Source organism: Hemiscyllium ocellatum, chromosome 24 (genome assembly GCF_020745735.1).
Source record: "Hemiscyllium ocellatum isolate sHemOce1 chromosome 24, sHemOce1.pat.X.cur, whole genome shotgun sequence".
In the NCBI taxonomy this organism is placed as follows: domain Eukaryota; kingdom Metazoa; phylum Chordata; class Chondrichthyes; order Orectolobiformes; family Hemiscylliidae; genus Hemiscyllium; species Hemiscyllium ocellatum.
The window spans coordinates 46202875-46226732 of NC_083424.1; the positions used below are offsets into that span (position 1 = coordinate 46202875).

The 23858-nt window shown below is 46.0% G+C and overlaps 1 protein-coding gene across 1 annotated transcript in view; it reads left to right on the plus strand.

The window, feature by feature from the left end:
• LOC132827387 (transmembrane protein 233) overlaps nucleotides 1–23858 on the plus strand; it is a 159571-nt gene that overhangs the window by 123835 nt on the left and 11878 nt on the right. The window contains exon 2 of the mRNA XM_060844050.1: nucleotides 5697–5831. Within this exon, the coding sequence (XP_060700033.1) occupies nucleotides 5697–5831 (135 nt within the window). The remainder of the gene's footprint in view (nucleotides 1–5696; nucleotides 5832–23858) is intronic.

A 23858-nucleotide genomic window follows, 5' to 3' on the forward strand; every position in this document is an offset into this window, starting at 1 on the left:
AACTTTACAGGGTGTTGGTACAGCAAGTCTACAGGATGTTGGTGTTACAACTGGACAGGGTGTTGGTGTTACAACTGTACAGGGTGTTGGTGCTGCAAATGTACAGGGTGTTGGTGTTACAAATGTACAGGGTGTTGGTACAGCTACTTTACAGGGTGTTGGTTTAGCAACTGTACAAGGTGTTGGTGCTGGAACTGTACTGTGTGTTTGTGTTACAACTGTACAGGGTGTTGGTGTTACAACTGTACAGGGTGTTGGTGCTGCAAATGTACAAGGTGTTGGTGTTACAACTGGATCGGGTGTTGGTACAGCAAGTCTACAGGATGTTGGTGTTACAACTGTACAGGGTGTTGGTGTTACAAATGGACAGGGTGTTGGTGTTTCAACTGGACAGGATATTAGCACACCAACTTTACAGGGTGTTGGTACAGCAACTGTACAGGGTGTTGGTGTTCCAACTGTACAGGGTGTTAGTACTGAAACTGTACAGGGTGTTGGAATTACAACTGTACAGAGTGTTGGTACAGCAACTTTACAGGGTGTTGGTACAGCAACTGTACAGGGTGTTGGTGTTGCAACTGGACAGAATTTTGGTGTTACAACTGTACAGGGTGTTGGTGTTACAACTGGACAGAGTGTTGGTCCTGCAACTGTACAGGGTGTTGGTACAGCAACTGTACAGGGTGCTGGTACTGCAACTGTACAGGGTGTTGGAATTACAACTGTACAGGGTGTTGGTACAGCAACTGTACAGGGTCTTGGCGCTGCAACTATACAGGGTGTTGGTGTTACAACTGTACAGGGTGTTGGAGCTGCAACTTGACAGGGTGTTGATACTGCAACTGGACAGGGTGTTGGTGTTACAACTGTACAGGGTGTTGGCGCTGCAACTGTATAGGGTGTTTGTATGGCAACTGTACAGGGTATTGGTACAGAAACTGAACGGGGTGTTGATGTTAAAAATGGACAGGATGTTGGTATGGCAATTGTACAGGCTGTTTGGACTGCAACTGTACAGGGTGTTGGTGTTACAACTGTACAGGGTGTTGGTGTTACAACTGTACAGGGTGTTGGCTTTACAATTGCATAGGGTGTTTGTATGGCAACTGTACAGGGTGTTGGTGTTGCAAATGGACGGAGTGTTGGTGTTACAACTGTACAGGATGTTGGTGTTACAACTGTACAGGATGTTGGTGTTACAACTGTACAGGGTGTTGGTGCTGCAACTGTGAAGGGTGTTGGTGTTACAACTGTACAGGGTGTTAGCTTTACAACTGAACAGGGTGTTGGTACGGCAACTGTGCAGCGTCTTTGTACAGCAACTGTACAGGGTGTTGGTACTGCAAGTGTTCCGGGTGTTGATGTTACAACTGTACAGGGCGTTGGTGTTACAATTGGACAGGGTGTTGATGCTGCAACTGAGGATTCTGGGGAGTCCTGATGAAGGGCCTTTGCCCAGAATGCCGATTTTCCTGCTCCTTGGATGCTTCCTGACCTGCTGTGCTTTTTCAGCACCTCTCTAATCTTGACTCTGATCTCCAGCATTTGCAGTCCTCCCTTTCCCCTAACTGGTGTAGTCTGTCCAGGTTTGGACTCCATCGATGATGAAGCATGTCCTGTATCAGAGGCTGGTCATAAGAGGCTCACTTGGCTGGGATGAAGGGCTTGACTCATCAGGAATGGCCGAACAGGTTTGACCTTTATTCATTAGAGAGGTGATCTTGCTGAAACACACATGGTTCTGAGGGGTTTGATCGGGCAGATGTTGAGATGTTTCCATAAGTGGGCCTGTTCAAACCACTTGGCAGAGTGAAAGGGAGGTTGTTTAAATCTGAGGTGCGAGGGAATTTCTCCTTGCAGCAGGTACTGAACAGAATTCTCTGCCCCAAGAACACTATGGAGGCGAGATCACTGGAAGTGTTTAAAGAGGAGATAGATTTTTGAAATATCAGAGACAAGGGGCTCTAGGCAGCTGCCATAAAAGGGGATTTGAGACCTGCAGTAGGTCAGCCGTGATCTCGCCAATGTGGGGCAGGCTCATGGGTTCTAATTCTTAGGTTGTTAAAAGCAAAGAGAGAAATGAGAAAGGTGAGTTCAAAATGGAAGCAGAAGAAAGGTCAACAAGAAACCTTGAAGTAGAATTAGAAAATGGAGACGTGAGAGAATAAAGAAATGAGGAAAGAGGCAGTGAATTAGAAGCTGTCAAGTTTAAAGCTTGTTCATTGAAGGGAAATAATGAGGATTATCTTTTCCCGTTGACTTTGCAAAGGATATTTGCGTGATACCTGAACATGGTGAGGAAGGAGTGGAAATGTACTTTGTGGCTGTTCAGACAGTTGCTACAATGGCCGACAGAGATTTGTATTATTCTCCTACAGAATGTATTTGTAGGAAAAGCGCTCAGCTCTTCCAGAAGGCCAGTCAAGTGACTATGACAGAGGGAAGAATGTTATTGTCAATGTCAACGAGTTAATCCAAGAAGTCTACAGACAGAAATATTGGAAAGGAAACAAGGTCCAATATTTGTGAAGGTTTGCTCGAAAGAAGAAAACGTTTGTACATGAATGAAAGTTGAAGAAGGATTGGAGAATTTTCGGGAAGGGATTCTGGTGACTGAATTAAAAAGCAGTGTCCATAAGGTCCCACCTGGACAACTGTAAAGTCGATACACAGAAATGACAGATGGTTAGCATCTGATGTGGAACCCTAAGAGGAATGGGTGTAGTTGTGACCCTCAGAAATGGGGCTTTGATGATAAAATAGCAACGATGAAGGCATGGGTGTTCCTCAGGTTAGTAACTGAGGAAGTCTGAAGGGTTGTTCAATTCAGATGTTTGAATTATGTTGATTTTAGATGATTCCGTTTGGTTTATACAATAACAGTATTGAAACGGAAATCAGTTTTGTTGCTATTGGCTTTAGGAGGATTATTTCTCTTAAAAAAAAGTTATCAGTCTCTTTGGGAATCATAATAATTATTTCAACTTTGATGATTGCAAATTTTCTTAAATATTAGCAAAAATGAAATGAAGATAACGAAGGCTTTGCTGGGAGTTTGGTGCAGTCATCTATCAGTGATTGCTGACAATAAACGTCCCCTAGGTTATGGGAGGTGTGATGGCCCAGTGGTTAGCACAGTTGCCCCAGGGAGCCAGGTTCAATTCCATCCTTTTTGACCATCTGTGTGGGTTTCCTCCCACTGTCCAAAGATGTGCTGGTGGATTGGCCATGCTAAATTACCCCTAGTGCCCAGGGATGTGTAGGCTGGGTTGATTAGCTATGGGAAGTGCAGGGTTACAGGGATAGAATTGGGGGTGGGATGCCCTTCGGAAGGACTTGATGGGCTGACTGGCCTGTTTCCGCATTGTAGACATTCTGTGATTTGGACTATAACATGAAATTGCTCCATAGCTCCATCTACACCTTGCCTGACTTTAATTTCCTTTAACATCGTCATAGAGACTGATACATGAATTGTGATTGGTGCAGATAATGAGGGGGGCTTTAACTTCCCAAGTGGGCAGGAAAGGGATTTAACATTTCAAAGTCTGATAGCTGACCTCCGTCTGCCTCAATCATAGTATTCTCTGGTTTTAAAGAAAATGTGTTGGGGGAGTGTTGGAGGCATTATTTCCATTCAAAAGACGATCAGTTCTTAAATTATGTTAATGAGTCTGTGTGGATGAAATCTGAATATTTGTACTTAACAGTTCTGAGATTCTTTCCTGGGCTTAAGTAGCTGTAGGGAGGTGAGGGAGACCCAGTCCATCCACTTTGTTCTGCGTGTGGGTCAGTGGGAGCAGGAACACTTAGCTTTCAAAAATTAACCTATTTCCAAACCCATCATTTCTTTCCCCTGCCTAACCTAAAGTTTTTTTTCCAAAAGCCCCAATCTCACCAGCTGCGTCCTCCCTGTCTAATGCCCACAATCACCTCTCCGACCTGTAGGCCTTCCCATTGGACAGCTGGCCTGGCCGGAAAACAGTTCCTAAACCTGCCATTGACACTGAGAGAGCCTCTAATGTCACCCGCATTTCTGTGTTCCCCAGCAGCTACACGGTCTCACTTCCTCTGTGTATATAGTGGGGCCAATAAGCCACTATAATTCGAGAGGAGAAAGTGAGGTCTGCAGATGCTGGAGATCAGAGTTGAAAATGTGTTGCTGGAAAAGCGCAGCAGGTCAGGCAGCATCCAAGGACAGGAGATTCGACGTTTCGGGCATAAGCCCTTCTTCAGGAAGAAGGGCTTATGCCCGAAATGTCAAATCTCCTGCTCGTTGGATGCTGCCTGACCTGCTGCGCTTTTCCAGCAACACATTTTCAACTATAATTCGAGACTTTGTATAATGTCAAGTGGCTTTTATGCCTGATGTAACAGGAGGGACGGCCCAGTAATTTAGTATTGGTTACCAATGTATGAAAAGGATTGCAACCTGTGATCCAGTCGAGTATTGCTGTGCATTTAGACTGGTACTGCAGACAGTGAGCCCTCCAACTCCTTGATCTAAGATACAAGAAACACTTTTAAACTTAGTGCATTGCAGCAATGAGCAGGGTGCTCTGATAAACCCCTGAATTGCCTGGGGTGTGCACATGCCTTGGGAATATTTGGTAGACTTCCAAGTTGGAGCATGATGATGATCTTGTTCAAATTAAGCAGCCGCGATATGTTGGTACACTTCAGATTGCATTTCATAATATCGTTCCCTTATGGTTTTAAGAGGAAGTGGTACCCATTAAAAAAGATATAGACCTGACAATCTGATTTTATTTAGAGAGAAGGGGGTCATGTCAACTTTGATTTGTAAGCTATGTTGACAATGGAAATACTAAGCAGGAGAGATGGTGCTTATTTGCCGCCACTGTTATATTTCTAATGCAGTTATAATGCAGGGTTAACGTACAATTTCTTTATAGAAGCATTGTCAGACAGCAGGATCCACATGATGGGGCAACAGGACATCAGAGGGGCAAAAACTTGTTCAAAGAAATGGGTTGCAAGAATGATCTTAATAGGCAAGAGAAATCAAGAGCCAAAGGGATTCAGGCAGGAAATTCCAGAGCTGCAAATTCCTAGAGAGCTGCAGCTGCCGTCAGACGGCGAGGACAAGAATCTCAAACCCGGTGAAAATGTCCCAACCCAAGCACGGTGGACTCCCTCGAGTTTGAGGCACTAGCTAACCAGACCGGACTTCACTTCAGCCTCCTCCCTGACACAGGCCTTTAGCAGGCAATACTAATGAAGGAAAGGGCACAAAAACAGAATTGGAGGAGGAGGAGGGAGGGGGGTTACAACTCTGTGGTAACGTGAGGAGTCCGTGAGAGCGTGAAGATTTAAATCGATATACACTGGCCTTGGTGTGAATGTAGGTTGCTGAGTGTGGGGCTGATCAGTGAATGGGACTTGGTATGAGGTAGGATAGCAGGAACCCAGATTTGGATACATTCTGATTGATAGTGGGTGGAGAATAGTGACCGAGCTGGCTGACAGTGTGTCATGATCGTCAAGGCTAGAGGTAGGAAAGGCCTGGGTGGTTTTAGCAGCAGATGAGTTGACACAAGGGGGAGACAGGAGACATTACAAGGTGGGGGCTGGGATCTTGCTGACAGAGTGGGGGCCGCACCATTCACTAGGCTAATCACTAACTCAAATCATATCGCACGGTTTTCTACTAATGGTTGCCTTTTGTCCTTCAGGCTCTACACAGCTACAATGAGGGAGATATCGATGGAGCCAAAAAGCTAGCACACATAGCAACACTGGTTGCCATTGCAGCCATTATTATTGGATTATTAATTATCGCAGTCTCTTGCATCGTTCACTTCTCTCTGGTAGGCTCTATTCACTTTGTATCTTTTAACCTGGCTGTTTTTAGAAGCACATTTAATGATGAGTTGCTTTGTAATCTGCTTTGGTTTACAGCAAGTCTTACCAGAGATTTCTTGGGTCTCAGGGGGAATAATAATATCGGTATAAGAATCTGACATCAACAGTCAAATCCTATGATGCTGGACTGGTCACTGTGAAGTGTATTGATTGGTTGGGTGTCACTCAGACTGGGAATGTTACAGAATTCAGTCCCTGATCTGTGCTGAGTTTGCTGACTTTAGTTCAGTCAAGGCACTACAATTAGCTTCAGTGCTCCTGAGCTGGAGAAAGGGTTACTGCCCAATCACTGTCTATGAAACATGGGAAATCAGAGCAGGAGTAGGCCATTTGGCCCTCCAAGCTAGCCTCACCATGCAATATAATCATGGCTGATCATCCAGCTCAGTTCCCCCATTCCCTTTGATCCCTTTAGCCCTCAGCACTATATCTATCTCCTCCATGACAACATTCAATACTTTTGTCACAGCCATGTTCTGTGGCAGGGAATTCCAAAGGCTCACCACACTACTATGGCAGGTGGTGGTATTTGAATTCAGTCATACAAAACCTAGAATTAAGGGTCTAATGATAACCCCAAATCCATTGTTTAGGGAAAACTCCATCTGGTTCAGTAACATTCCTGAGGGCAGGAAGCTGCCACTCTTACCTGGTCTAGCCTACAAGTGACTCTGGACAATTAGGGAAGGGGGCGACAAATGCTGGCGGAGCTGGGGATGACCTCATCCTGTGAATACCAGGAGACACAGAGCTGCTCTATTAAAGCTGATCAGGGGGGATTTTTTAGGACCTGGAGATCAAGTCTTACAGGCTTGACCAAGGCTGCACTGTTCCAGCAGGATGAAGGATCATGTCTGTTGGAGGCTGAAATGAGAAAGATGTGCTGACAGTAATATCATGATGGAGAGGCCCCTTCTCCTACATAGGGGAGAGGGAGAGGCAATTAGGGAGCAGAATGGAATCTTAAGCACCCATCCCAAACTGATACAAGCGAGCACTGCAGATAATGCAACCATCTCCTTATACACGATAATTTAAAGTGGGCAAACCATAGACAGCAAACTGAGGTGGACAAAAGTGAGTCTCGTACTTTTTGGGTCCCTTTCTTGTTGAAAGAGATGCTGTTTGTCTTAAAGTTGGAAGCCAGAGAGTGACAGAAAGTTGTTCCAATGGCCCATACTGAAGTCCCAGTTAGATCTTCACAGAAGGATCCAAGGCAATGAGTTGGGTATGAGGATGTACCTTCAGTAAGGTGGAGCGCCTTTAGTTACACAACCAGGTATGGTCGGATTGACAGACAAATCTAGAAGCTCCGTGAATTGAGAGTTCACAGATCTGCAATCTCTGACTGCAGCAAAACAGGAATTTTCGGGACTCACTCATCGGATGATAAACTTGGAGCTAGAGACTCGCAATTCACTGCTGAAACCCTACAGTCAAGCTTAGCCAATCAACACCTCGAGTGAGAGCAAGCTCACTTCTCTTAATTGAACCAATGAGAAAGGGATTCAGGTTTTAGATGTGCCTGGAAATCTGGTTGGAAGCATGTGACAAAAGGAAACGGCAGATCTAGAGGAGCCACAACAAAGCCCCTTGATTTGCTTTTCTGGTTCTGTATTAGTCAAGCCTTAACCTTCAAACATTCTCATTCATGAGTGAACAGAAACTGATACAGAAATCTCACAGCCTTCCCCTGCAAGAGGATAATAGTAGGAAATTAAAGTTTGGAACCATTGGGATAAGCACAATCAAACATCTCATTAACAATTTCCATTTGTATGACAGTTAATGTCAAAAACAAACCCATTTACCTTTCTTAAAACTGGGTCCCGTCAGGAGGGATTCATAAAAACTTCACAAGGTGATGGGTTCTTAATGAGGTCTTAGGGTGATGGCATTAAAAGAGGGAATTCCAAAGTGTATGGTGAGGTTATCCTCACTTTTTAGGCAAATCTAATAAGGGCTTTTATTCTCTGTGGATACTGAGTTGCGTACAGATACAAGCTGGTACCTGCTCACAAGTAAGTGAGAAAAATCAAAGAACATATAGGTGACGCAGCTTCCATTGTGCAGTGTAAAATGAACACCCGGACTGACAGCTACTCAGCACCACACCACAAAGGCAATGCTCAAGCTTTGTTGAGGCACTGGTTGAAACAGGCTTGGTGATCCTGTCCAACGCCATCTTCCCATCCAAGAGCCAGAGAGTTGTGCAGAAGCCTGACATGCGACACTAACATCCATGAGTATCCTCACGTTGTTTCATTTGCTTACAGACCACCTCACCCGGTCAGAGAAATACAAACTCTTCAGCTTATATTATTCGAAAGCTGTATGAGATGTTTAACAAATTAGAGTTGATTCTTTTGGCTTCAGTTCTGATAGTTTAGTGCCTGCTTTCTAATTCCAGAGATTCATCCGTGTTGGCATGTCCACCCCCAGGCTAGTCACCCTCTTTCCTCCTCTCTTCAGCTCTCTCTCTATACGTAATTAAGACCCTGCTTAAAAATGACCTCTGTGATGAAGATTTTAGTCACACCCCGTTTTCATATCTCCTCGTTTGGATTGAAATCGAGTTTTCTTCGACACTACAACCTTGAACATCTTGAGATATTTTCCAAAGTTAAAGCTGCTTCATAAGTGCAAGGTGTTATCTCCTTGGCTTCATTACCCACAGTCAGTATTCCCAAATCCATTCCTGGCTTTGGCACCATGGTTTTAATTAACAAACACAGGCCCACCATGACCCAGAATTCAAGGATGGAAGTCAATCTTAACATAGACAGGAACAGAGAAAACATTTTAGCTTGAGTTGTTTGATACATCAAGCAGTGTATGCAATTGATTTTCTCTTGATTGGACCGTCTTCTGCTCTAAAAGAGGAGCTTTGAATGAAACCCCTGAGCTGAAGATAGTCAAAGAAGGTTAAATTCTGGAAGGAAGATAGATTAGATTACTTACAGTGTGGAAACAGGCCCTTCGGCCCAACAAGTCCACATGACCCGTCACCCACCCATACCCCATACCTAACACTACAGGCAATTTAGCATGGCCAATTCACCTGCACATCTTTGACTGTGGGAGGAAACCGGAGCACCCGGAGGAAACCCACACAGACACGGGGAGAATGTGCAAACTCCACACAGTCAGTCGCTGAGGTGGGAACTGAACCCGGGTCTCTGGCGCTGTGAGGCAGCAGTGCTAACCACTGTGCCACCCACTAAAGTGTAAAGATATTTGAAGGAAGAATTACAGCTTGCTCAGTAATGCTGATTACCAGATCAGTGTTGATTTAGTGTGAAGAACTGTTGTTTAAAATGCTCTTTAATCATCTGAACAACTTAAAATTGGTTTGTTTTTGAAAAGCTACATAAGATGCATCTCAATAGGAGACTGCATTGTGCAGACGGAGGAGTTACTCAGTGAATCACTGCACTCCAGCAGATTAGTAGCCCTCTTGAAATAAATTAAATGTGCCTGATTATGTTTATTGGAAAATATATTTTTCTTGAAGAGTATTAATTCAAAATGAGGTATGACAGTCTGTTACCTAACTTTCAAATCATTCTGCCGATATTTTGGAAACATATAACCCACAAACATCCAGGCAGAGTTTTGCTTCCAATAATTCCAAAGGTTTGCTCAGGCCATAACTTTTCAAAACAGGTTTCCAGAATTTTTGAGATTCAGAAAAAGATTATGGGAGATCCACGAGGAGATAGAATACTGTCTGTCCGTGTATCCGATGCTTTTGTCGTTAATGGTAGACTAGAATATTCTTTCAGTTGTTGAACACTCATTAAATTGTTATCTAAACTAATGGCACTGTAGTTGGGAGGGTTTATATTCACAGGGATCTCTCGGACTCCAACCTCAGTGAATTTGTGTCAGTATATAATTGGGTAAATACTTACAGGCTCCAAATTAAAAGAGCGGGGCAAAATTTAAAAAAAAATCAAATTAAGAAAATAAAATAGAAATGCAGGGCTAGGTGATGTGTTGTACCTGCACAGTGTGGGAGCTGGCAGACCTCGCCAGCTAGTTCATAGTGATCGCATCTGTGGGAAGTGACGGTTGCCTGAGGAACTCTAGCTCAGAGTTGATGAGCTGGAGTCTGAGCTCCGAACACTGCAACACATCAGGGAGGGGGAGAGTTCCCTGGATGCTGAGGAGACAGTCACACCCCTTAGATTAATTACCTCGAATTCAGTCAGTGGTCAGGGACAGGAGAGTGAGACTACCAGTGAGGCAGGTAGAGCGATCCGGGAGGTAGTGCTGAAGGAGCCGAAACCCTTGAGATTATCTAACAGCCTGAGGCACTTGCTTCCTGTGTGGGTGAGAGTGGGAGCTGCAGAAGAATGAGTAAGCTGAGCATAGCACCCCGTGGTGCAGGGAGACGTTCAAGTGAGGGGAGAAAAGAGAAATGTAGCTGTAATCAGGGATCGTATAGTCAGGGGAACAAACCCTGTTCTGTCTGGCCAGGACGGAGAGTCCCGAAGGCTGTGTTGTCTCCCTGGGGCCCGGTTTAGGACTTCTCATCCAGGCTGCAGAGGAACATGGCGTGGGAGGGGAAGGGTCTCGTTGTCATGGTCCATGTAAGTCCCAATGATTTAGGTAGAAAGAGGAAAGCGGCTGTACTGAGGGAATGTGGTCAGAAGTCAGACAACATCAGGTTACAGTCCAACAGGTTTATTTGAAATCGCAAGCTTTCAGAGCGCTGCCCCTTGGTCAGGTGAGGCTCCCCGAAATCTTGTCTTTCCAAATAAACCTGTTAGACCATAACTTGGTGCCGTCTGACTTCTGACCTTGCCCATGCCCAGTCCAACACCGGCTCCTCCACCTGACGGAATATGAGCAGTTAGGGGCGAATTTAAAAAGCAGAACCCAAAATGTAATGACCTCCGGGTTACCATCTGAGTCAGGAGGAATTTGGCTCAGGGTCAGCAAGATTAAAGGCTCAAAGATTGGTGTGGGAGAAGCAGGGTGGAATATATGGCACACTGGCAACAACACTGGGGATGGAGGGAGCTGTTCCACTGGGATAGGCTCCACTTGAATCATGCTGGGACCAGAATCCTGGTGAATCTCATGACTGGGGGTGTGGACAGGGATTTAAATGAAATAGTTGGAGGTGGAGGGGGGTGTCTGTTTTTTAGATTAGATTACTTTCAGTGTGGAAGCAGGCCCTTCGGCCCAACAAGTCCACACCGACCCGCCGAAGCGTAATCCACCCATACCCCTACATTTACCCCCTACCTAACACTACAGGCAATTTAGCATGGCCAATTCACCTGACCCGCACATCTTTGGAATGTGGGAGGAAACTGGAGCACCCGGAGGAAACCCACGCAGACACGGGGAGAACGTGCAAACTCCACACAGTCTGTCACCTGAGGCAGGAATTGAACCCGGGTCTCTGGCGTTGTGAGGCAGCAGTGCTAACCACTGTGCCACCCACAATGATTTTGTGGAAAATCATTGAAAAGTTAAAGGGAGGGCGGCTTATCAGTGGTTATTAAAGTTTCCAGACAAGTAATCGGACTGAGAGTGTCAAAAGGGTCAGGGATCTAACTTCAGGCACAGGAGGTAAGGGGTCAGTTATGAGAAGGGGAGCTGTCAGCACAGGACTGAGACTGGTGGACTTAAATGCATGTGCAGCAAGATAAATGAGCAAATTGAACAGATTGAAATTGGCAGATACAGTGTCGAGGCTATCACAGGGACATGGCTGCAAGAGGATCAGGGCTGGGTACGAAACATCCAAGGCCAGGCAGGTGAGCAGGAGGGCAGGGTTGCCTTGTTAGGAAGAAATGAAATTCAATCAATAGCAAGAAGCAGTATGGCTTCGGAAGGTGTAGGATCGGTGCGGGTAGAATTGAGGAACCACAAAGGAGGAAGGACCCTGATGGGAGTTCTGTACTGGTATTGGTCAGGCTGTCTGAACTGAGATGAGGAGGAATTTCTTCAGGCAGAAGGTGGTGAGTCTGTGGAACTCATTGCCACAGAAGACTGTGGGCACAAAGTTGTTGAGAGTATTTAAGACAGAGATGAATAAGTTCTTGATTAGTAAGGGGGATCAAGGGTCACGGGGAGAAGGCAGGAGAATGGAGTTAAGACACATACCATACCCAATCAAATGGTGCAGGGTTTCCTTTTCAGACTGTGGCGATTTGTAACCAGTGGGTTTCCACCGGGTGCAGTGCTGGGAACACAAGTGATTATAATAATTATTAACGGCTTAGAGAAAGGAAGTGAACGTAGGGCGGCACAGTGGTTAGCACTGCTGTCTCACAGCACCAGGATCCCAGGTTCAATTCCAGCCTCAGGTGACTCTCTGTGTGGAGTTTGCACTTTCTCCCCGTATCTGCGTGGGTTTTCCCTGGGTGCTCCGGTTTCCTCCCACAGTCCAAAGACGTGCAGGTCAGGTGAATTGGTCATGCTAAATTGCCCACAGAGTTAGGTGCATTAGTTAGGGTGAATGGGTCTGGGGTGGGTTACTCTTCGAAGGGTTGGTGTGGACTAGTTGGGCCGAAGGGCCTGTTTCCATACTGTAGGGAATCTGATCTAGTCTACTGTGGAGAACACAACAATAGTTTGAAACACAAATTGTGAGACGGATACTGTTTACAGAGAGACATTGATGGGTAAAAGGTGGCAAATGGAGTATAATGAAGGGAAATGTCAGGGAAATGTCCGTTTTGGAAGGGGGGGGTCTTATTTAAATGGAGAAAAACTGCTACACAAGGGGGCTTCTGGTATTTGCACATGAAACACAGAAGGCTAGCACACAGATATAACATGCAATTTGGAAGGCTAATGAAATGTTGGTCCTTATTTCATCGGGGTTTGGAGATTAAGAGTAGAGACAACTTACTGCAACTGTACAAGATGCTGGTGAGACCACATCTGGAGCACTGTGAACAGGTTTGGTCCCCTTATTTCATTGGAGGCAGCTCAAAGATGGTTCACTGGGATGGTCCCGGCTACGGAGGAATGCTGTTATGGCCAAAGGCTAAATCAGTTGGGCTGTACTCACTGGAGTTTAGAAGAATGACATATTGGATTCTTAAGGGGCTTGACAGGGTCAATCCTGAGAGGAAGTTCCCCCTCATGGGAGACCCTGGGACTAGAGGGCATAGGAGAAAGTGAGGACTGCAGATGCTGGAGATCAGAGCTGAAAATGTGTTGCTGGAAAAGCGCAGCAGGTCAGGCAGCATCCCAGGAGCAGGAGAATCGACGTTTCGGGCATGATCCCTTCTTCAGGAATGAAGAAGAGGGCGTAGTTTTGGAATAAAAGGGCATCAATTTAAGACTGAGGTGAGGAGGGATTTTGTCTCTCAGAGGGTTGAGGGTCTTTGGAACTCCTTGCCACAGACAGCTGTGGATTATTGCCACAATTCATGCAAAATAGCCCAGAACCTGGGGGGAAATAACACCAAGTGAAAGGTTTATGGTGGGAACCAGTGTCAGTTTTAGGACAGAAGTTAATAGGATGGGCTTCATGTGTACTAGTTTGGTGCCCAGCTCCAGTTGGAAAGGGTAACTAGGGAGTAAGGAAAGGCTTCAAACCAGCAAGGTTGGGTGGGAGATTGTTAGAGGGTTTGTGTGCCTTGAATGGTAAGAAACCTGAACCAACGTGTTGAGGGATGCGCTGAAGCTTGGGGCAGCTGCCTCCAAGGCGCGGTGGGGAAAGACCACCGTGTAACATCTGCCTGTCTAAAGAAGATCAGGGGGCCCATGCAGTCACTTGGGCTCTGCTGATGCCTCAGCTCAATATATGAGTGAGAAATGCACAGACCTGTATGTAATGATAATAATTCTGAGCTGTGTATGTAAATGTGGACATATGTATGGCATTACCTAATGTACAGTGTATCAAATTATTTTATGAATATTTTATGAATAAAGTATATTTTTGAAATAAAAAAAACCTGAACCAAGATATGGCTGAAGAATATAGGAAGGAGGAAAATAAGGAGGTCATTGATGTGAAGAAGAGCCATAGCGTGGACCCTCATAAAAAGGTTAAACACAAAGAAGAAACTAGATTAAAAATGATTTAAAAATGTCTGTAACCAAACAGGAGAGTCAGGGTGATCAGGCCTTTGGGACTGGTCAAATGTAGGGATTACTGAGACATGGCTACAAGCAAATCAGAACTGGGATTGAAATTAGATTAGATTGCTTACAGTACAGAAACAGGCCCTTCGGCCCAACAAGTTCACACCAACCCTCTGAAGAGTAACCCACCCAGACCCATTCCCCTGCCCATTACTCTACATTTAACCCTGACTAATGCTCCGAGCCTACACCACCCTTGAACACGACGGGCAATTTAGCGCGGCCAATTCATCTAAGCTGAATATCTTTGGACTGTGTGAGGAAACCGGAGCACCCAGAGGAAACCCACACAGACACCGGGAAAATGCTGGAATATATAATGTGCAATGTTTAGAAAATATAGGAAGGGAAAACAGGAATGTCAAGCTGTACTTAGAACAACACAACTGCAGTTGGAAAAAGTGACATAAAATAGATATAGAATCCATGCAGTTAGAGAAAAAAGATAATAAGGAAGTAACTACAATAATAGGTGTTGTCTCCAGCCCATGTTATTGTGGAGGCATGTAAGGGTGGCAGAAATATCCAAATAAGGCCATTAAGTAAAATACAATGAATAGAAGCTGGGAATGAATGACAATATTCCAATGTTGACTGGAGAGAACTCACTACCAGTAAGTAGACTGTAGAATAGGGTACTGTGATGTAAAGTGTGAGATTTATATATTTTTTAATGCTAGTTGATGTGGGTCTTTATTACTTCTCATTTCTACTCAAACTGATTCTACGTTTTGATTTTCAAAACTGAAGTATTCTGTCTCTGTGGTACCAGTATTGTCCTTAATGAACAGGGCTGCCCTCCATATTACTTTATGAGCTGGGGTGTGTTTGTGGGTTAGTAACTGATGAGTTACTAACTTGTAAGCTAATCGCTAACTTGTAAGCATTTCTTGGGTTATGGCGATTTTTACAAATCCTTTTTTGATACTAGCTGCAGTGAATGGATTTTGTGCATTAATGGAGTTATGCTTACTTTAGATTGTTTTTACCCAGCATGGTAAATAATAACACCTCAAAGTTCTCTTAGAGTGTTCTGGAATCTGTGTTTTTCTGTTTAAGATTAAGGGATGTACCTCTAGCTGAGACAGAATCACATTTAAACTTGGTTAGTGTTGGTCCTGGGAACTCCTTGGAACAGCTCGGCTGTACACAGTAGTGCTGCTGAGAAAGGACTGGTAGTTTTAGTGAATCAGATTACCTTGGAGTGAAAAGTTGGTGATAGTCCCAGACCAGAGGTGTTGGAATAAAACCCAGAAGTGATTATTGCTCCTGGTTGCCCGGCGTGTGGTGAATCCAGAAAGAAATTGCCTGCAGTTCCAGTTGAAAGTCACAAGTGACTTAAACCCATTCAAGGTTAGAGATGGGGATTCTGGTGTATTATACAAGTGGCATTTTAAGAATTGTACTGGGGTGTTCTGGGTGAAACTAAAGCCAATTTGTTTCATTTCAATTTATAAAAGAATGCTTTGCGATTAAGAGGATTATACTATTGTATGTAGATAATTTGGGTAATTCTATTTTATCTGCATTCCTTTTATAATAAATTTCCATTTGCTTGTTAAAGCAGTGTCTTCCTCCACCAATTGCTTTGTAGCCACACATTCCCATCCTTCCTATAATGTGGTGCCTAGAACTGTACACAATTCTCCAGCTGAGATCTAACAAGTGTCTTATACAAGTTCAATATCACCTCCTTGGTCTTCTATCCTATGTCCCTATTAATAAAGCTGGGGAGACTGTCCCCTTTACTTGCTTTTTAAAAATTCATTTATGGGACGAGGGCATCGCTGGCTGGGTCAGCATTTATTGCCAGTCCCTAGTTGCCCCTTGAGAAGGTGGGGGTGAGCTGCCTTCTTGAACCGCTGCAGTCCATCTGCTGTAGGTTGACCCACAATGCCCTTAGGGAAGGAATATCAGGATTTTGACCCAGCGACAATGAAGGAACGCCGATATATTTCCAAATCAGGATGGTGATGGCTTGGAGGGGAACTTGAAGCTGGTGGTGTTCCCGTGTGTCTGCTCTCCTTGTTTCTCTAGATGGAAGTGGTTTGCAAGGTGCTGTCTGAGCACCTTTGCTGAATCTCTGCAGTGCATCTTGTAGATAGTACACACTGCTACTACTGAGCATCAGTGGTGAAAGGAGTGGCTTGTGGATGTAGTCCCAGTCAAGTAGGTTGCGTTGTCCTGGAAGGTGTCAAGCGTGAGCGTTGTTGGAGCTTTACCCATCCAGGCAAGTGGGGAGTATTCCATCACACTCCTTACTTGGGCTTTGTGGATGGTGGACAGGCTTTGGGGAGTCAGGAGGTGAGGTACTCACTGCAGTATTCCTAACCTCTGACCTGCTGTTGGAACCACAGTGTTTATGTGGTGAGTCCGGTTGGGTTTCTGGTCAATTTGCAACCCCAAGGATGTTGATTGTGGGTGGATTCAGTGATGGGAACATCATTGAAGTCAAGGTGTGTTAGATTGTCTCTTATTGGTGATGGTCATAGCCTGGCATTTGTGTGGCATGAATGTTACTTGGCACTTGTCAGCTCAAGCCTGGGTATTGTCCAGATCTTGTTGCATTTGAACATGGACAGCTTCAGTATCTGAGGAGTCATGAATGGTGCTGAACATTGTGCAGTCATCGGTGAACATCCCCCATTTCTGATGGACAGAAAGTCATTGATAAAGCAGCTGAAGATTTTTGGGCCTAGGACACTACTGTGAGGAACTCCTGTAGATATCAGGCAGTATCCAAGGAGCAGGAGAATCGACATTTCAGGCATGAGCCCTTCTTCAGGAATGAGGAGGGTGTGCCAAGCAGGCTAAGATAAAAGGTAGGGAGGAGGGGCTTGGGGGAGGGGCATTGGGAATGCGATAGGTGGAAGGGAGGTTAAGGTTCTCAGAGAACACCTCTGGGACACCTGCACCAACCAACCCACCCCCCCCGTGGCTGAACATTTTAACTCCCCCTCCCACTCCGCCAAGGACATGCAGGTCCTTTGACTCCTCCAGCACCAGACCATAGCAACACGACGGTTGGAGGAAGAGCGCCTCATCTTCCGCCTCGGAACCCTCCAACCACAAGGGATGAACTCAGATATCTCCAGCTTCCTCATTTCCCCTCCCCCACCTTTTCTCAGTCCCAACTCTCGGACTCAGCACCGCCTTCTTGACCTGCAATCTTCTTCCCGACCTCTCCGCCCTACCCCCTCTCCGGCCTATCACCCTCACCTTAACCTCCTTCCACCTATCACATCTCCATCGCCCCTCCCCCAAGTCCCTCCTCCCTGCCTTTTATCTCAGCCTGCTTGGCACACACTCCTCATTCCTGAAGAAGGGCTTATGCCCGAAACATCAATTCGCCTTCTCCTTTGATGCTGCCTGACCTGCTGCACTTTTCCAGCAACACATTTTTAAGCTCTGATCCCCAGCATCTGCAGTCCTCACTTACTCCTGTAGAGATGTCTTAGCGCTGAAATGACTGATCTCCAATAACCAAACCATCTTCGCGTGTGCCAGGTATGCCTCCAACCAGCAGAGAGTTTTCCCCACCGATACCCATTATTCCAGGTTTGCCAGGACTCCTTGATGCCACACTTGGTTGAAAGCTGCCTTGATGTCCAGGCTGTCAGTCTCACCTCCCCTCTGGAATTCAGCTTTCTTGTCCAAGAACCATGAGGTCAGGAGCTGAGTGGACCCAGTGGAACCTACACTGGACGTCACTGAGCAGGTTATAGCTGAGCGGGCACTGCTTGATAGCCCTGTTGATGACATCTTCCATCACCTTACTGGCAATCAAGCGTTGACTGACAGGATGGTCATTAGCCATGTTGGATTTGTCCTGCTTTTTATGTACAGGACATACCTAGACAATTTTCCATACAGTTGTGTGGATGCCAGTGTTGTAGCTGTACTGGAACAGCTTGGCTTGGGACTGAGAAAAGGTGGGGGGAGGGGAAATGAGAAAGCTGGAGAAATCTGCATTGTGGTGGAACCTACAGCAAGTTCTGGAGCACAAGTCTTCAGTCCCTGTACTACTTCCAGAATGTTGTCAGGGCCCATAGCCTTTCCAGTATCCTGTGTCTCCAAACGTTTCTTGACATCACATGGAGCGCTCTCTCTACATGTCCTGCACGTACGCACAGATCTATGCCACCTTTCAAATTGTCTCCCCTGTAACTTGTACACCAAGCCACTCCACCATCCAAACTGGGAAATATACTGCCATTCCTTCAATATTGTTGGGTCAAAATCCTGGAAGACCCTCGCTAACAGCACTGTGCATACACCTACCACAGGAACTGCAGTGGGACAAGAAGGCAGCTCACCACCAACCTTTCTGAGTCAATTATGGCTGTGTCATAAATGCAGACCCAGCCAGCAATGCCCACATCTCATAATGAATTAAAAAATACGCCTGTTTTCCACATGCTGACTCTACCCCATCACAGTTCACCTGCTGCTGAAACTACCCACCCTGGCTTTGTTGTCTTCAGATTTTGAAAAGTACTTGGATGAGCCCTTTAAGGGTCCTAATGTTCAAGGCTATGTGCCGAGTGCAGGAAGTGAACCCGGAGAGGTTGTCATGTATTTTGGATGATTCTGTGACCTTCCAAGCCGGTCTCTCACAATCAACCTCAACGCCATTGCTACGTATGTCCTAAAATGTGTCAAATCCTATTCATCTGCCAGCCGCGTGTTCTCTGACCAAATCAGTTTGTGGTTACCCTGCATCTCGATTTTAAAATTCTCATCTTTGTTATCAGATCCCTCCATTGTGGTCTCTATTGTTTCTTCAGCCTTACAACCCTCTGAGGGATCTCTGTTCCTTGAATCCTGGCTCCTTGAATTTAATCGGCCCACCGTTGGTGTCTGTGCAATCAGCAGCTAAGCCCTGGAACTCTGTCCCTTAACCTTCCCTGCCTCACTTTAAGACTGTAATGATTGTAAACAGCTCAGCCAGCTGGACCTCATAGAATCTGAGTTCCCTGATTGGGGCTGTTAATATGGTCCAATCAAGGAGTCCTGGCTGACAGGAGTGTCAGAGGTTCTGTTCACTCTGAGAGCTGGCTCTGAGGGAGTTAGGTCAGTGTCAAGGACTCTCCACATGTAAATAAAGGGGGACGGCATACCATCCTCTGTGGAGTTATTTCAAAGATGATCCTTAAAACCTACTGTTTTTGGCAAGCTGTTGGTCATCTGCCATAATATTGTTAACACTCGAAGTTAAAGGTGCTATATAAATACAGTTGTTGTTCAATCGTGAAAAAAAAGTGTTGATTTCCTGACCTTCCTCCTCATCCATAAAAAGTTGAGCCATATGGACTTCACTCTGACTGCACTGTGTAGAGGAACCATCACTCTCACCAGTACTCTGGTCGGAAGAGCAGTTCGAGGGGGAGATGTGTTCAGGTGATTGCTGCGCAGTCTGTCTTATCCTCTTCAATGCCTGGACCATCATCCATTCAATGTCTGTGAAAGTGCACTGTGACCACCTGCTGGAAGCATGTTATCCACATGGTGATAGCCTCAGTGATTCCTGCAACCTCCAAACCTGAAACCTGAGCTCCTCCAGCTGACGCCGTCTCCTTCCGTTATCCAGGACATGGGAAGCATCCCGGAGTTCAAACACGGCACAGGATGTACATTCAACAGGAGCGAGGGAGTCTGCATTCGAGTACTTGATACGCTGCTAACCTCATTATCCCAGTTACACACACGCACACACAGAAAATAGACAATGGGAATACTCACCAAAAAGGTTCAGTGGTAGTATCCTAACATCTGAGTCAGGAGACTTGGGTTCAAATCCTACGTACTCCACAGGTTATAATAACATGCCAGCAGGTTGATTTGAAATATCTAACCTTGATTTGATATATTGCTTTTGAATTGCTCAGGTGCTCCTCCTTGCTGTGTATCCTTGAACTGCAACATCTCTTTGCGATTGCCCTTGAGCAACCACACCCATCTTCCTGTGTGGTTTGGCAAGATACAGAGTAGGGAAGAGTTTTCCCATCGAATCCCATTGAGCTCCTTGATGCCACATTCGGTCAGATGCTGCCTTGATGTCACTTTTATGCCATCTCTTTTCTCCAATGGTAGGACCTACGCTGTCATCAGGCCAGCCTGGCCCTGGACAAACCTGAACTGAGCACCAGCAAACAGTTTGTTTATTTACAAGTGCCACTTTGCAGGATTGTCAACAACCAGCTTCCATCAGCTTACTGTTGATTGAGGGTAGACTGATAGACTGGTTGGACTTAGAAAGTCATAGAGACGTATAGCACAGAAACAGACCCTTCAGTCCAACTCGTCTATGCTGACCAGTTATCCCAACCCAATCTAGTCCCATTTGCCAGCACTTGGCCCATATCCCTCTAAACCCTTCCTATTCATATACCTGCAATTGTACCAGCCTCCACCACTTCCTCTAGCAGCTCATTCCACGCTGCTATGGGTTGACGCACGACGCCCTAGGGAGGGAATTCCAGGATTTTGACCCAGCGACGGTGAAGGAACGGCGATATATTTCCAGGTCAGGATGGTGAGTGGCTCGGAGGGTAACTTGAAGGTGGTGGTGTTCCCATATATCTGCTGCCCTTATCCTTCTAGATGGAAGTGATTGTGAGATTGGAAGCTGCTGTCTGAGGATCTTTGGTATACTTCTGCAGTGTGTTTTGTAGATAGTACACACTGCTGCTACTGAGCGTCAATGGTGGAGGGAGTAGATGCTTGTAGGTGCATTGTCAATCAAGGGGGTTGTTTTGTCCTGAATGGGCGTTGTTGGAGCTGCACCCACCCAGGCAAGTGGGGAGTATTCCATCACACTCCCGACTTGTGCCTTGTAGATGGTGGTCAGGATTTGGGGAGTCAGGGGATGAGTTACTCACCACAGTATTCCTAACCTCTGACCTCTTGTAGCTGCTGTGCTTATGTGGAGAGTCCAATTGAATTTCTGATCAATGATAACTCCCAGATTGTTGATAGTGGGGGATTCAGAGATGGTAACACCATTGAATGTCAAAGGGGCAGTGGTTAGATTGTCTCTTATTAGTGACAGACATAGCTTGGCATTTGTGTGGCACGAATGTTACTTGCCATTGGTCAGCCCAAGTCTGGATATTGTCCAGACCTTGTGGCATTTGAACATGGACTGCTTCAGTATCTGAGGAGTCATGGATGGTGCTGCACATTGTGCAGTCATCAGCGAAATTCTCCACTTGGTGTGATGAAGGGAAGGTCATTGATGAAGCAACTGAAGATATTTGACTCTAGGACACTACCCTGAGGGACTCCTGCAGAGGTGTCTTGGAGCTGAGATGACTGACCCTCCATAACCACAACCATCTTCTTCTGTGTCAGGTATGACTCAGATCACCAGAGAGTTTGCCCCCTTGATACCCATTGATTGTCGGTTTGGTCAAGTGCAGCCTTGGTGTCAAGGGCTGTCACTCTCCCCTCCCCTCTGGAATTCCACTCTTTTGTCCATGTTTGACCCAAGGCTGTAATGAGGTCAGGAGCTGAGTGGTCCTGGTGGATCCCAAACCGGGCAGGTTATTGCTGAGCAGATGCTGCTTGATTGCACTGTTGATGAGACGTTCCATCACTTTGTTGATGATCAACTGTAGATTGATGGGGTGGTCATTGGCCGGGTTGGATTTGTCCTGCTTTTTGTGTACAAGGCACACCTGGGCAGTTTTCCACATTATTGGGTAGATGCCAGTGTTGTAGCTGTACTGGAACAGCTTGGCAAGGGGAGTGGCAAGTTCTGGAGCACAAATCTTCAGGACTATTGCTGGAATGTTGTCATGGCCCATAGCTTTTGCAGTATTCAGTGTGTCCAACTGTTTCTTGATATCACGTGGAATGAATCAAATTGGTTGAAGACTGGTCTCTGTAATGCTGGGGACCACTGGAGGAGGCCGAGATGGATCATCCACTCGAACTCTTCTGGCTGAAGATTACTGCTGGTGGAGGCTGGTACAATTGCAGCATTTCGAAGGTATATGAATAGGAAGGGTTTAGAGGGAAATGGGCCACTGGTGTTCTGGGCTCTTCCATCATTGAGGATGGGGATATTTGTGGAGCCTCTTCTAGTGAGTTGTTTAATTGTCCATCACCATACACGACTGGATGGGTCAGGACTGCAGAGCTTAGATCTGATCCATTGGTTGTAAGATCACTTAGCTCTGTCTATCACTTGCTGTTTATGGTGTTTGGTGTGCAGGCAGTCCTGTTTGGTGGCTTCACCAGGTTGACACCTCATCTTCAGGTATGCCTGGTGCTGCTCCTGGCACACCCTCCTGCACTCTCCATTGAACCAGGGTTGATCCTCTGGTAGTGGTCAAGGAGCAACATATTGGGTTATGAGGTTACAGATTGTGCTGGAGTACAGTTCTGTTGCTGTTGATGGCCCACAGCACCTTGTGGATGCCCCATCTTGAGTTGCTAGATCAGTTTGAAGTCTGTCCCATTGAGCACATTGATAGCGCCACACAACACGATGGAGGGTATTCTCAATGTGAAGGCGGCACTTCGTCTCCACAAGGACAGAGCGGTGGTCACTCTTCCCGATAATGTCATGGACAGATGCTTCTGCGCTGGCACATTGGTAAGGATGAGGTCAAGCAACATTTAAGAGGCATCTGGATGGGTATATGAATAGGAAGGATTTGGAGGGGTATGGGCTGGGTGCTGGCAGGTGGGACTAGATTGGATTGGGATATCTGGTTGGCATGGACGGGTTGGACCGAAGGGTCTGTTTCCATGCTGTACATCTCTATGACTCTATGACTCTAAGTATGTTTTTCTTTCTTGTTGGTTCCCTCACCATCTGCTGTGGACCCAGTCCAGCAGCTCCGTCCTTTAGGACCTGACCAGCTCAATCAGTCACACTGTTACCGAGCCACTCTTGGAAGTGGACATTGCAACCCCCCCACCCAGAGTACATTTTGCTACCTTCAGTTCTTCCTCCAAGTGTTGCTCAACATGGAGGAGTACCGATTCATCAGCTGAGGGAGGATGGTACATGGTAATCAGCAGGGGATTTCCTTGCTCATGTTTAACCTGAGGCCATGAGACTTCATGGGGTCCAGAGTCAATGTTGAGGGCTCCCAGGTCAACTCCCTCCCAACTATACACCAGTGTGCTGCTTCCTCTGTGGGTCTGTCCTGCTGGTTGGGCAGGACCTATCCAGGGATGGTGATTGTGGTGTATGGGACATTGTCTATAAGGTATGATTCCATGAGTATGATGATGTCAGGCTGTTGCTTGACTAGTCTATGAGACAGCTCTCCCAACTTTGGTACTAGCCCCCAGATGTTAGTGAGGAGGACCTTGCAGGGTCAACAGGGCCGTTTCTGCTGTTGTCTTTTCTGGGACCGAGGTCAATGCTCGGTGATCTGTCAGGTTTCATTTCTTTGAGACTTTGTAGCGATTGGTACAACTGATTGGCTTGCTAGGGTGTCAACTGAGAGTGAACCATGTTGCTGTGGGTCTGGAGTCACAGGTAGGCCAGACTAGGTGAGGATGGCAGATTTCCTTCCCTGAAGGACATTAATGAGTCAGATGGGTTTTTCCCCAGACAAATCAACAATGATTTTTTTGTTTAATTATTGAATTCAAATTCTACCATCTGCCGTGGCAGGATGTGAACCTGGGTCCCCAGAACGTTACCTGGGGTCTCTGGATTCATAGTTTAACGCCATTACTAGGCCATCTCATTCCCTTGTGTAGCTGTAGCTAGAGTCGAATTACTTGTAACGAATAGGAATTCGTCTTCAGCACAGAAATCTGATCCATGCTTCCTGTCAGCCTGGAAATCAGAGAATTCTGTGCACTTATTTTAAAATCTTTAAAGT